General features: G+C 36.3%; 1 protein-coding gene across 1 annotated transcript in view; it reads left to right on the top strand.

Moving 5' to 3' along the window:
• Positions 1-558: 558 nt before the first annotated feature.
• The window catches only part of LOC104466323 (disks large homolog 5-like), a gene marked incomplete at its 3' end in the record, with an annotated part of 15,392 nt that continues 786 nt past the window's right edge, over positions 559-15,164 (top strand). Inside the window, 10 exon segments of the mRNA XM_010079703.1 lie at positions 559-906; positions 4,765-4,995; positions 7,054-7,238; positions 7,894-8,019; positions 8,696-8,828; positions 11,633-11,760; positions 12,428-12,603; positions 13,158-13,261; positions 13,952-14,044; positions 14,953-15,164. The exon segment at positions 14,953-15,164 is cut by the window's right edge and continues 578 nt beyond it. Coding sequence (XP_010078005.1) covers positions 559-906; positions 4,765-4,995; positions 7,054-7,238; positions 7,894-8,019; positions 8,696-8,828; positions 11,633-11,760; positions 12,428-12,603; positions 13,158-13,261; positions 13,952-14,044; positions 14,953-15,164 — 1,736 coding nt within the window.

Here is a 15,164-nt window from a genome sequence, read left to right as displayed (position 1 = left end):
TAAAATATTTTCCATTTTGGTTTCATTGGATGAACTACTCATGAAAACAAATAATAATGTTTGAATTACCTGTTTTTAGCTCTATTGTCTGCATTTTTACCGTAAACCCACCTTTTTCCTCCTCTAACCTATCCATTACCAACTTTGTGACATATTTGGGCATGTGGAAGTTGTTTTGCTTTTTTCCAGGTTCTGCATTGGTTTCTTTTATTTCCCCATGCCTTAGAGTTTGTACTGGGAGAAGGAATTAACTTCTAAGAGCTTAAATGCCATAAATACAGTTAAACTTACGCTATTAAATAATGGCAATGTTTTGCGTTCCTTTTAGAACAATTTGTTAGAAATTTACTTTTACTAATTCTGAATTATTTCTAACAATTTTTATATTTCAGTTCCTTAAAGATGTTCCCTAATATTCCTGAGGCAATAATTAGGCTCACTGTTACCTTGCAGCACTGAGAGTACATTGTCTAAGAAGTCCCCTGCCATTGTATTTTACCAGTGGATATATTTGGTTATCCAGACGAATCCTTAATATATGGAAAAGGAAAATGAGGAATGAGTATCTTACTGGCATTTCTGCTTGGTTTTAGATTTGAATCAGTACAGCAGGAACTAAGCAATGCAACAGCACAAAACAAGGAGTTGCAGAGAGAGATGGAACGATTACAGTCAGAGGTGACAAGGTTCAAAACAATGCAGCTGAAAGTGGCAAAGGATGCAGAAAAATACAAAGAAGAAAGGGATTCAGTTTTCAGTGAATACCGCCTCATTATGAGTGAGAGAGATCAAGTAATCAAAGAGGTAGATAAGCTTCAAACGGAGCTGGAGCTTGCAGAGTCCAAACTGAAGAACACTTCTTCTGAGAAGCGAGTGGCTAGTGAAGAGATGGAAGCTTTAAGACAGGTACTAACCTATTGTTTTGATGGGGGAGGGAAATGAGTATACATTGTTGATGCCAGAATCAGAAATGTATGACTGCTTAATGGAAAGTAGAAATGCACTGCAAACTGGTAATTCTGTGCTGATGTTTCCCTATAGCAGTCCTTTTTACTATCAATTTATTAGGCTTCCATGTTTGAATAGAGTACCTGTCAGCTGAAATTTGCTATACTGTTCTGCTGATTAGAAGACCTTCCTCTACTGCATTTGTCTTCTATCCCTTCTCTTACCTCTAAATACTCATTATTTTTAACTTCTAACCTCTACAGGAACCACTGGATGCTATCTACCATGACTTAAGACGGTACATGATCAAGTAGTCTCAAACATTTATGCAAAACCTTTGCTGACATGCATGTTCTTACTCATTTGCCCTCCTTCTGCCTTTAAGTTAAAGACAATATTTGAAGATTTTTCACTAGAAGTCAGGCATGCCTTAAAGTGTGCAAAACCAGAACTTTGTTTTTTATGAATATGTTCTTAAAATGCTTATATCACAACCATGTTATAATGATGCTGTTAAGATTTACAAAGCACAAATTGCTGCTCAGTTTCATTTCAGCTGACATGCATTCACTTGACCCTTTGGTTTACAGATAGTTAATTTAGCATGAAATAGATACAAGCAAACATATTCCATTGCCTATAAATCTCATTTTACTTTTTTTCACATCGTTACATCTGAACAAATTGTCCTTTGTCAAAAATTAATGTGTGGAGCTTTTTTTAAATAATACCATTGTTGAGGGACATAACATGGATTGTGACATATGGCATTAGAGCTTTTAAAAATAACTAACTTCTGGTTTTAAGAATTCATAGTTTTCAACCCTGTGTATTTGTCAGCTAAGTAATTTAGCTTCTACAGTGAGTGAGGTTTTAATACATGTTTCATACCTGTTCTCCTTTTGTCAAAGCCATTAAGCCACTAGAAATGTCTGTTGATTTCAGTGGAATCAGGGTAACTAATAAGGAATACTGATGAAAATAGCCACAATTTGTCGTTCTCCTCGATTTGTTGTATCTGTCATTGTGGCACTGTGAGCAATTTGTCAAAGTGCTTTAAGGGGCAGGAAATTAAAATTCTATATATGTGGGTATTCCCTCCTACCTAGATGACTTGAAATTTGAATAAGAACTAGGAAGAGCTGAGGACGGGTGAGTGAGGTGCTGACAGGGCACAGACATGCATTTTTCTTCACCCCCAGAACTGGCCCATCAGAAAGCAGAAATAACTGCTTCTAATGTACTGAAAGGTGTAAAATAGCAGTACGGTGCATTTTCTTTTTCTTCCTGTTTTCCTTTCCTGTAGATCTGACTCTTCTGCTTGTGAGCAGGTATGTTCCTATGTCACAGAGTGCTGTCCCACTGCAGTTGCATTCAGTGCATAAGGAATTTTCTAGTTCTGACAAGGCAGATATTAGAAAGGTTGAAAAAAATTACTGATCGAATTATATATTCACTTGAAATAGTATCTTGAAGGATGCAGTTACATAAGTGGGATTAATCCTGTCAGTGAATAGTTGATCTGATGCTTACCAAAATGTAACTTAATGGTCTTTGCTTTCCTTGTGATGTATAGCAGCTTTAAGTGCCTTTTTACATAGCAACCATTGACTGATGAAAACAGCACTGAATCCATTTAGATAATTTTAAATGTGGTTTCTTCCCTGAAGCTTGTGTTTGCTAGTGTACCTTCTGTGTCCCCAAAAAAGTGTAAAAGCAACCAAAATGGAAAGAGGTTGATTTTTAAGCATTATATCGCGAGCACTTACTGATGAGGTCAACCAGTCCATCTCCTAGTTAGATATCTAAGTTTTATTGGTCACATTGGGCCAAACATAATGGGTTAATTTACATCCAAAATGTACTAATTGTCTGGCATTTATAGATGATAGAAGAAATCTCTGGCTTTTGCACTGTGGACAGTCTTAGATTAAGTTCTTGTGAGTTTGGCCACTCAAAGCTAGTAATTAGATGTTATAGATTTGCATTTCTACTTTTCACAGTGGTGTTTTTGTTTGTCATAATCTTTTGCTCCAGCAAATACTTAAAACGTTGTGTTTCATCTCAGTAGTAGTCAGCTTTCCCCTCTGTGTGATAGACCTGTTGTATTTTATCCTTATTGGACTGTATTCAGATATGAGAACTTCCTTCAGCATAAGAATTCTTCACAAATTCAGAATTGTTTTTCAAGCCAAACCACTCTAATGTTTCCGAACAGAAGCTGCTCTAGTCAGCGCCAAATGGCACATTGCCCTGTGCTGTCATGTTGTAATTTTGTACAAATGTCATGGGAAAAAGAGGTGAAATTTTACTACTGACCACTGGAGGCAATGGCTGCTCTTATTTGGATAGTTTATATCGAGCATGCTGGAATAAGCTGTGGCAATATGTATTTTTCTCCAATCACCTTAAAGTACTGTAAGTTCCTGTTTGATGAAAGTCTTGCTGAGACCTTTCCCTCTGCTTTGATACTTGGTGACTTTCATCTCAGCTGCATGCAGGAAAAGGCTTAATATTTTTGTGTAAGTTTTATACACATGTTTGAATGCACGTTTTATACAGAGGATATTTAAGCTGTGCAAAGTGCTGCTTCCAGTACTAAAACTTGTCTGCACCCCCAGATGGGTCAGGGATTTTTCTCTTGGGAGGTACTGAGCAACGGAAACTCTTACCGATGTTGAAAAACCTTGAATGCTCTGGTAATTGACATTCACTGATAAAAGTTCCCAAAATGAGTCATTAATTCTAGCACTTGCCTGTTACTCTACAGCAAAAATCTCTCTTTTAATATAGTTTCAGAACTGTTTTAACAGCCTGACTAGCCTAAATTAGATGCTGTATCTCAAAAACAATTATGTTGGTAAAGCAAAAAACAATAGTCATCTGTGCAAGGAATAAAATTATTTAAAACAAGCTGTAGAGGAAATAGAATGGAAATCAGTTTATGACGTGGTGTCTTTCTATCCTTAAGTATTTGAACCTTTTCCTTCTTTCACTTTTGAGATGTCAGCTGTCTCTGGTAATCTTTTTGAGATCAAAACATCAGTAATTTCCAGCTAGGAGCGCATATATGTAGATGGACTACTCTGTCGACATTGGCTGAATGCTTCTAGAGAGCTGGACCATCTGAAAATTTAGTGATGTGAAATTGAACTGTTTCAATGCCTCATTCTTCCAATAGGAAGTCTGGTTTAAACAATTTATGAGGACAGATTGTTTTTTTGAGCTACATTTGCCTCATCTTTTTTATTATGATGCAGATGAACTCCCCATTTAATAAGATGTACTGTCATTCTGCTTTATGGCATTCTGTAGTTTTATCTTTGAACATTCTGTAGTTTGGACATTGGCATGTTAACTGGCATATAACTTTAACATCTATTTAAAATTTAAGATACTTATGTAGCTGGGTTGTCTAAATTATTTCAACCCTATAAAATTGAGGCAGTTTCTTAAAAATATTTGCAACATATTTTTCCTCTTTGCCATATTTTAAACATTTTTTTTTTTAAACACCAAGTCTGACTGGTTAATAACCTTCCCTCATTCACGTTCCTCAAAACTCTGAGCGCTCCCAGATTCTTGCTTACTTTTGACATAGCACTGTTTTAATGTGAGGGTGTGATATCTTTAATACCACATTTAATATTCTTTGCTATTACTTGTATGTAATGTGAGCACAGTCCTGTTCTGCTCCCATTTTTCAGAACAGTAGTAAAACCTCTAGGCTTTTAAGGTGTCAGTGCGTATGCAGTTGGAAATATGAACTGCTTCCTTCTCTACTTAACGTACTGCAAACAATGGATCTTGTTTTAGGAACTAAACTCAGCTCTAGTGGAAAGAGATCGAGCAATCTGTGAGAGGAATGAGTTGCTGGAAAAATACTGTCACGAAGTGAAGGACAAAGCTGAGGCCCAGAAGGAACTTGACCAAGCTTGCAAGGATATAGAGACAGTGAAGGAAGAAAGAGATGTTGCCAGGAAAGAGAGAACAGAAGCTATCATCCAGAGAGACCATCTGCTAAGGGAATATTATCAAGCTCGTCAGGTATTGCAAGTCTTCACAGATGCCTTTTACTTTCTTAGCTTTAAAGGGTCAGTAATTTTCAAGAGATTAGTTAAAGGTCGGGGCACATTGGGTGTCTTCCCCCTTTTCCCTGAGTCACTCCGAAATAGCTACATATGAATGCACTTGTGTTCGTCAAGACATACTGACAGAACTTCTTGTTTGAAAGAAATACTGTCATGCTTCATATTAAGGTTCTCTTTGTAAAAACAAATGGTAAATAAAATATTGTGATCCAGCAGGTGGCTAGGCTATTTATTATCTGCTGTAGGCTTGTTGCCATCTAGAACATGTGGTGTTTGTGCCTGTGACCTGCTCGGGATGTTAGCTGTTTCTAATGCTTCATAAAGGAAGTTAGTTGAAGTTTGATTGTAAGTTTTCTAATCTGTATATGTTCTTTATATAAATATGCTATTCTGACAATTTGTGTGGGTAGTAACATTCTTACAATTCCACACACGTAATGATGCTCTTGTCTTCTGGGTGATACTAAACATCAATCCACATACAATGGTAAATGCTTACATATAATGTAGTGTGAAAATGCGTAGTATTGCAACTTTTATGCTCAGGAAATAACTAAGGAATATTAAATTGTTTAATATTAAACTAGATATTTGGGGTTGTTTTCATTAAACTTGTATTCTCTTTTCATTGAATACCAACATTTTACCACTACAAAAAAAGTTTTTAGTCTTGCCTGTCACACTGATTTGACAATCCCTAATGTGTGTGTGGGGAAGCAATTAAACCATGTTTTCAGTTGCACTGAAAGTACATCTTTTGTTGTGTTTGGTCTTTCATGGCCAAACCAGTGGGATTTGGAAACTTGTGCTTTTCTCAAAGAAGCTGAGTAAGTTTGGGTGAACTCTGCTGTGACTTAGTAATGGACGCGTTCAGATGCTCATCTTTGGGAGATCTGAACTGGTATTTCAAATATAAACATCTATTTGTTGACCTGAGTGGGTTTTTCGATTGCCTTTTTCATGCAGGTGTAGTGGAAGGTGATCCTTGGAAATGAAAGAGACAAACACAAAGCCAGACATGACTCTTCATAGCCTCTGTTTGGCCTTACTTGTTGCAATTTCTATTTTTTAATGTTGAGGTGAGAATGTAAACCTGGGGTTTAAGGTGCAGTGCTGTGTTTATTTTGGAATATAATTATAACTCATTTCGAGAAAAAAGTCTTTAAAGTGTGTTAATTGTGACTTAGTAGTCTCTCTTTGATACACATGCATTCAGATCTTAAAAACATGCCTCCAAAGTTTGATCTGTAATCAAATTGCAACTCTGATCAGATTAATTAGATTTATTTATATTCTTGAAATTGCCCACACACAGTTGTTTGCAAGCCCATGGCCTTCAGTGCTTGTGATGGGCTGTACTGTTGTAGTTGGCTTGTATTTATTGTGCTGCAAGCTTGGACTGTTCTCTGTGTATTTGTCTTACTGTTGTCACCATCTCTCGTTCAAAATACTGAATGTTAGAGGAACAAGTTAATTTAAGAGGACAGTAATTCTCATCTGAAACAGGAAACATTCAAACAGAACTTTTTTGGAATCCCATTGCTCTGCTTTCAGTTAAGGGACCTATGTGAATCACAAGTCTGTGTTGTGAATGTGTACGTGTTACTCCCAGGGTAAATAACAGACTTTAGTGCAGAAAATCAGTATTGTAACTGCATATAATAGTCCATCTGGTTTCTAAGTATCCTTGAAGTTTTTTCTGTCTTCTAAGCAGATCAAGATAGAAGCCTGGAACGTCATTCCTGAAATACAAAATGTTCACTGATGTTATTTTGAAGTGAGGTTTCTTATTCATGTAGATTGCATTAGCACAAATTTGTCTGCCACTGAATGAAACGTATTACAGCAGTTTTTATCTTCTTTTTGTTCCCCTAATGTTGCTGTTAAGATAAATGGACACTTTTCATGAAAACATGAGAATTGAATGTGTCAGGCAACAACCGTATAGTAAAAGCTGTTTGTGCTTACCTAAAAATCATGCCTAAAATACTTATCTATGTTTCTTAATTCCTAGATACAAGATTCTGCTACGCTAGACATAGAAAGAGCAAACAAAGAAATCGAAATGCTTCGGAAACAATATGAGGCAATGTCCCAAGAACTGAAGGAAGCTGTCCAGGAAGCAGAAGTAGCCAAGTGTAGGAGAGATTGGGCCTTTCAAGAGCGGGATAAGATTGTTGCAGAAAGGGAAAGTATACGGTAAAGGAATGCTGTATGGTACATGAGTGATCTTTGTAACACCTTGTGTGCAGTTGATGCAATTCTAGGACTTACCGGATTTTGCTATCACTTTCTTCAATATCTGCAGTAGCTGTCACTGGGTGATTTTTTTAAAAAGCTGTGGGCATCTTACAAGATACTTTACTTTGTCTGTGCCTTCATACCCATAATATGTCTCTAGTAAATACCATAGAACCTAACAGCACTGCTATGTAGGAACAACAAATTGTGCGTTCTTTTAGGTATGATATGTCTAATCCTGGTATAGCTGTAGTCCTACAAATAATTCTTTACCTCTGGGGGCACTTTGGAAAAAGTAGACAACATATTTGCTACTAAACTTATGTAAGGAACTGAAGGAAAATACTTTAATCAGAATTATTTTCTGCTAGTGTAGAGAAGATAAGTAGAAATGAACTTTTGAAAGGGATGAAGAAAGTTTCTGTTATCTTGACAAACTTTTCCTTAAGACCTAGCGTATGTAATCTTTTTCTTCTGCGTACTTTTTTTTGTAGAGATAAGTCTTTTGAAGCTGCTCTTTAAAATTTTGCGTTAACTATACAATGTGGTACAACTAGTTTGTTGTTTTGATAGGGTTTTAAGTAACTGAATTGAAACTACTTTGCTTTTGAAGGACTTTGTGTGACAACTTACGGAGGGAGAGAGACCGGGCTGTGAGTGACTTGGCTGAAGCTCTTAGGAATCTGGATGACATGAGAAAGCAGAAAAACGATGCTGTTCGTGAACTGAAGGAACTGAAGTATGTTAGAGAAATGATCAAACTGCATGGAAGTTTATGGTAAAAGCTTTGGTTTGTTAGATGTGTTCCCATGTGAACCATATGTTATACCTGTGAGCAGCAGGTATTCATGATATCCTATGTGGAAACATTGCCTGTATTTTTAGTCATTGTGGAAGTTATTGTGATGGGCAGGATCCTACGTCTTACTATCTCAACCTTTGTACTGTGGAGATACGCTTAAGCAATTTGGGATTTCACTGAAGCTGGATCAACTGCAATGTAGTTCCTCCCAATTGTATTCTCACTGGTTTATGAAAGCAAGGAAGATGTGCATCATATGATATCTCAATGGCTTGTGGAAGAGGTTTTGCTGTCGATATTTATCATGTTCCACTTGTCCTGAGCATACTGATGCAGCTCATCTGAGGGTAAATTAAATGCATTTTGGGAGATGTTAGGAGCTTCAATCATGTAAAAATAATGCAAGAAATGTAAGACCATCTTAGGACAATATATAGAAAAGGAAAGTCAATTTGATAGCAGCCCAAGAATGGAAGGATGGGGCACATTTTTGACATAGCTTGGATTTTTACTTTAGAAAATAAAATATAAGGTATCTCACAAGGATAACATTATGTATCAGTTTATTTAAAAGGGTTGTCTGCATCTATAAATAATTGTTTTCTTTGCATAGGGAGAAGATGGAGAATCACTTGGAAAAGGAGGCCAGATTCCGTCAATTGATGGCCCATAGTTCCCATGACTCAGCCATAGACACAGATTCTCTGGAATGGGAAACAGAAGTTGTAGAATTTGAAAAAGACAGAGTAAGTAAAAAACATTAACTGCATTGTCTTATATGTTGGATAGGTATGAAGTAAATTATAACGTCTTGATACTAGGTACAATTAAAAATAACTCTAGTCTGTAATTTTTTTTAGGATTTTTTGTTATGCAAGGAGACACACACACACACATGCAGCGAGTGCAGTAATGTTTAGATGAAAGTAGTTGGCAAAACCAAGCTGTTATACACAAGCTTTGTGTTTTTCTTCGTATGAATTATAAATAGTTCCTCCCTCTGATCTTGCAGGGCACCAAGGTCCATCTACTATAAAAAGTATTTTAAGTTAACATTTAATGTTCTTAAAGCTAGTGATTAGTTAGTTAGTGATAGAAATGGCAGTACTAAGACAGCCGAAACTTAAGAAGTGATGGAAACACCGACATCAGAGAGCTCAGTCCTCTCCTCTTACATACAATGTCACTTATAATCTGTGCATGAAATAGTTAAGCTTTTATGTGAAGTTATTTCTCCTACTTTTGCTCAGATTCTATGGTTAGAAGTTCTAAAGTGTTTAAAGTATTTATTCATGACAAACATATTTTAGGACGACGTTGCCCTTCAGTTTAAAACTCTGGGATGAAGGGAGATGTTAATCCATCTTGCTTGTCTGTAGAGGAAGTTAAATCCCTTTTCCATTTTGGCATATTAAATAAAGTTCTTATGTTTAGCTTTCCAGATAACCTCTACATCCTTTCATTATCCTAGTTGTACTTTTCTCCATTTAATTTTATTTTTCTTCATTGTAGTCAGAGTTTTTATTGCACTGCTTTGTATGCAAGTCTTGTATGCTGTTCTGTTTCAGATTTTTGGCTGGCACATCACATTGTTTGCTAATAGTAAATTTTCTGACTGTATGGAACACACAGGTGGTCTTCCAGATTGTGTTTCATTTATCACAGTGTCTGCATATACCAGAATTTCTTTCTCATTCCTGAATGACAAACTTTGTGATTTTATGCTGTCAAATTAAATCCCTTTTATTTTACTGCAATACTTGGGGTCATTTTTTTTTATGCTCTTCCAATCTGTCCGTCTTCTGACAGTACATCCCAACAAAATCACTAATACATTCCTTTTTTGACACTAAAAATATTATTTAGCATTATTACATGTTGAAATGTATAGAATGAAGACTATTCAGCTGACTACCAATGCTGATCCATCAGGACCACTGTCTGTAAATTCTTTTTGAGATAACAGTTCCCCTTTCACCATGCTTTTTCATCTCTTTTGACCAGCTCTTTCATCATTGGATTTTGTGCGTTGCCATCTTCTGCATTTTAACTGATAACTAATAATAGTGCTTTTCCATTGTCTGTAAAATTAGTTAGCAAGTCTAGCATATGCTGTACCTGTGGTAAATGGCATTTGCAGCCTGATGAATTTTCCATTCATGTGCAGTTATTTAATGTGTAGACTTTGTCATCTGAATATACGTTTCCCTTTCCTAAACACAGGGATTACAGTTGCTGCTATCAAATTATAGTAATAATATTGTGCTAGCCTTGATTAGATATATAGGAAAATCCTTGCTGACCTACTAGCATTTGAATTCCACAATGAAGATGATAGAGTTGAATACATTTAAATTTGCTTCCACTTCACGTGTCTGCTTAAGTTGTTGTTCTGCATAATCACTCAGCTCAAAACTGAGAGAAATAGTATTCACTTTTCAGCTCTGAGGCTATACAATGATCTCTATTCAATCCTTATTTTGTGGCAGCCCTGTGCTCTTCCTTATGAACTATTTCTTACATGGAATATTTTTGGCAGGTTTAGCTCAATTTAATTTCTGGTAAATATTCATATTTTTGCATGTTTTATCTTCAGCTTTTATCAGGCATCTTTTGTACTCCCTGAAGACTCCATGCTCCTCTGATTTTAAGGGGATTAGCCATCAAACCATGTCTAGAACCATGCCTTACATGTCTGATTTAAGCTCTATTTAATTTTTGCATGTTAGATTTTAAATTTGAAGTATTGTCTCCCTTGAGTATTCTGAGGCTGTCGGTCCACTTGATTTCTCTAATTTTTCCAGGTGTGCTATTTAACACTGAAAATAGCAATAATAAATTAATTTGTGATCAGTTGGTCCCAGTTTATTTTCTTTAACCAGTTTTATTTTTAACAGTGACCTTGCCATTTACCAAAGCGAAAACTAAATTAAAATTTCTCTGTTTGGTTCAATGACTGATTTGTTAAAGATATTTATCACTTTTCACATAGAGGATGATCTGTTTTGGACCAGGGGTGGTAGAATATTACCTCTAATCTGTATTTAGAAGTGGTCCTCTGTAACGTTAGAGCTTTCTTTCCTGTTTACTGCTCATCTCTAGCAGATGTCTTTCCGAGTTCATCACTAAGACACAATGCTATTTTCTTACCTTTACAATAGTGTTTTTTTTCCCCAAGTAATGCCCATTCTTGGGAAACAGGTCCTTGTTCTCTTATCACACATACAGCGTTGTACCTTAAAACATTGCATGTGTCTGAACATGCTTTCTTGCATGCTTTTCTGCTTTGGTGAAGTTCCTCTTCTGCATTATTGCAGTCTTATTTCAGCCTTAATCTGAAAGAGAAGGATTGCTCTAATGCCAGAGAATGCCCAATAACAAATCGAATTGGGAGCTTATGTATTAAAGTACAAAATATAAAATCTTAGGTAGAACAGGTGTCCTGTAAATGTGGGTGCACAGTACGAACACACAGTAATGCCTCTTGCTAACACACAACAGCACAACGGTTGCCAGTGCAGTTGAGTCACTTGTTAATAATATTTATTAGGATGATATGGACTTGAAAGCACTTGGTTTTGATGTGGCAGAAGGCATGAATGAACCATACCTCCCTGGAGACTGTGGGATCTTTGTTACCAAAGTAGACAAAGGAAGTGTCGCTGATGGTCGATTAAGGTAGGGTTTGACTTGAAGATATTTGTCTTCTGTTGATCATAATGAAATATGAGCATATTGCAAATTGTCTCCAGTTTTTCACATTTTTTAAAGTTCTTTTTTATCATTGGTCCTGTGTATATTATTAATGTTGGATGGCAAATCGCATAAAAGCATTACAGAAATTAAACATTGTTTGACTCATCCCTTAAAACTTACCAGTATTTGAAATGTTCTTTTCTTTCTCTGTGTCTCACCTTCTCTGTTTATTATCTCCTCAAATTTTGATCTATTAAATTTAAATTTTGGGAAAGACATGAGGGTGAGCTATTGAGGGAGGGCAAGGGGAGAGGAGAGTAGAGCAAGGGATAATTTGAAACCTGCTCCTATTATTAGTGTCAATAGGAGGTTTTTAATAACTCTCCTCTGTCCAAAGAGTTGCTTTTAAATAAGGAGTAGTGATTAGTGATTTGAGGATATACTTTTGCTAGTGGATTGCAGAGTAGAAGCCTTGGTTTTCATTTAGCTGCTATTTAATTCTTTTTCAGGAATGGAGAACTACAGATAATTAAGGATTAGTATATGGAGATCAGCTCTCTTGCATCCCTTTTCATGAATGTTATTCATGTGCTGCATTCAGCAAAGTATGCTTATAACACTGACCTGCTTACTTCTGTTTATCTGCCAGAGTGAATGACTGGTTGTTGAAGATAAATGATGTGGATCTTACTAATAAGGATAAAAAGCAAGTTATAAAAGCTGTTCTAAATGGGGGAGGTGTTATTAACATGGTGGTTCGAAGAAGGAAGTCCTTAGGTGGGCGAGTGATAACACCTCTTTACATCAATGTTTCTGGACATAAAGGTAACGGCTATAAAGGATGTATGTAAATGTTATATGTTTGTTCAGCCAAAAATGGCTTGACATACAGGTTCATGTTCTGAGCCTCTGCTTAAATCCCACTTAAATTGTTACTTCTTCCTAGACAGGGATTTTCATTAATTGTTTCTAGCAAACTAAGAAAACTGATATTGATGATAGCTTTATTCTGTAAGTACAGGTTTTTTGGGGGTTTTTTTTGGTTTTTATTTTTTTGTTCTTGGGTGGGTTTTGGTTTTGGTTTGTTTTTTTTTTCGTGTAACTACTTAGTTGTCAGCCTGTCTAGAGTGTTACTGGGAGTCTAAACAAGACTGTTAAACCCATCAGTTACCCCAGCTTTGCATGATTATATTAAATTTTGGGATATCTAAAATCCCTATTTTTCTGCCACTGTGTTCTTATTTCTTTAAAGGGGTTTTCAGAAATGGAAATTCAAGTGGTTTGACAGTTTATTTCGTTCTCGTGTAGGCAGGTCAGACATGGTGTTTGAACAAGGTACTTGAATTGCGGAGTAAATTTTTTGTGTGTGTGTATTGCAGACAGTGGGGTCAGTCTAGAAAATGGAGTATTTGTTGCTGCTGTTGTTCCTGGAAGCCCAGCTGCCAAAGAGGGTTCCTTGACTGTGGGAGATAGAATAATTGCTGTAAGTCTTAAGAATGCATTCTCCTTTTTAAATCTTTTTATTTATTTTAAAGTGTTCTCATTGATGCTACTTTTTAAGATCCCAGACTTTCCAATTATTTTTTTACTTTATACCCTTTTTGTATACTCACTATATATTTGTTATAAATTAAGGGGTTTGTAGGCTGAGAGACTTAATATAATGTGCGTGCTATTTGCTACACTTAATTCATATGAGAATTTTTGACAGAGACACTGAGTTACTCTTCACACTTGGCTTATATATAATGATACTTGTGATTTTTATGCTGAATAGGAAAGGTCAGTTCGAAAAAGACATCCCTTGGTTGGATGAAAGGTTTCTTGTCTTTTAAATTACGGTAGGAGAGATGTCATCCTTCTTGCAGGGGGGAAGTTTTTCCCTGTGTGCATTTGCAGCCTTAAACGAACCGATTTATGAGCTCCTGCATAGGGTCTAATGTAGTGAAAGAAGTGTTGTTACACTGTATCCTAGGAGGAATAGCAAAACTGTAGTTAGGAGACTTAGTTTTTTAGTGGAGAATGGAAAAAAGACAGGACAAGGTCGACAAGACTTCAGACATGTATACATATAAAAGTAGTATTTTCCTTGTCTCAGAGGTGCTACATTAAGATGCTCCCCACATACTACCTTTGATTTACAGATGTCTGTTGTGGTTTTTTTTATGTGTAGATCAATGGCATTGCACTAGATAATAAGTCACTTACTGAATGTGAAGCTTTGCTACGAAACTGTAGGGATGCCCTTACCCTGTCACTGATGAAGGTGAGTAGGAGAAGCTAAATTTGCAGAATTTTCTTGAACTTATACAGAATTGCTTTAGTTGTTCAGGGAAAAGTATATGAAAAAAATGAATATCATTATGGGAAAGTCTCTCCTAAAAAGAAGATCATCTGGATGCTTTTCACTGGTGGTACACTCACACAACAGTTATTTCTAAAGTAAGACTGTTGTGGCTCTGGTAGGAAATTATACTTATTTATTGCACTTACTTATTTCCCATGTGTTTACTGGTCACATGAAATGACTCCTAGCACAATTGCTTCTTTCTTCCTGGTTTCTGCTTCAGAGTTGCAGCAGGTTTGTACATGAAAGATAAACTGCCTCCTGACTACAGAAGGGTTTGCTTTTAGTCAGGAGGCAGTTGTTCAGAAAACCGAACTCTGGCTATCATGAGGATTAAGTACAAGGCTTTCTTTTGCAGGCTTATTGCTACAAAAATATGCTGGTTTGCATATTGAATTTAAAATCACATTGTGCTGGGCCTGTCACACGGGCTTTGTGAGCGATAATTCCATCTCCAGAGAGCTTGAGGTTTTAAGAAAGTAAAAGATGAAATGTGTGAGGGGCAATGGGCAATGAAAGATGACTTATTAGCACCACTTAACAGAAGTAGAATGCAGGTACCTTCACGCTCAGTTTGGTGCTTCTGCCACCATGTGGAGTTACTCTTCTGTAATTGTTCCGAAAATGTTTCAAAAAGTTTCTAGGTTCATTTTATCTTATGTTCTGTGCTTTGAATCTGTAAGATTTTATGAAAACTTTTCCAACTGTATCTATACATGTCTTGGTGTATATTCAGGTATAGGTAAACTAAGGTGGCAAGAACATGCATTATGCTCAACAGAAATTAGCCATGGTAATAAGGTGATCACATGTGGTTTTTGTTCTAGGTTTTTCCTCAGAGTTCATCTTGGAGTGGTCAAAATATATTTGAAAATCTGAAGGAGTCAGAAAAAATAGCAAACTGCAGGATTCATGCATCAGAGATACAGGCCCAAAATAAAAGAAATCTGAAACTCAACAGCTCAACCCAGACTGACATTTTCAGTCCAGACATCGTAGATGGCAAGAAGGACCAGAGCGATCAGGGCAGCAGTTCATT

This window comes from Pterocles gutturalis, unplaced genomic scaffold (genome assembly GCF_000699245.1).
Source record: "Pterocles gutturalis isolate BGI_N339 unplaced genomic scaffold, ASM69924v1 scaffold18384, whole genome shotgun sequence".
Lineage (NCBI taxonomy): Eukaryota > Metazoa > Chordata > Aves > Pterocliformes > Pteroclidae > Pterocles > Pterocles gutturalis.
The sequence above is the reverse complement of the archived record's forward strand: the minus strand, read 5'-3'. Positions and strand labels throughout refer to the sequence as shown.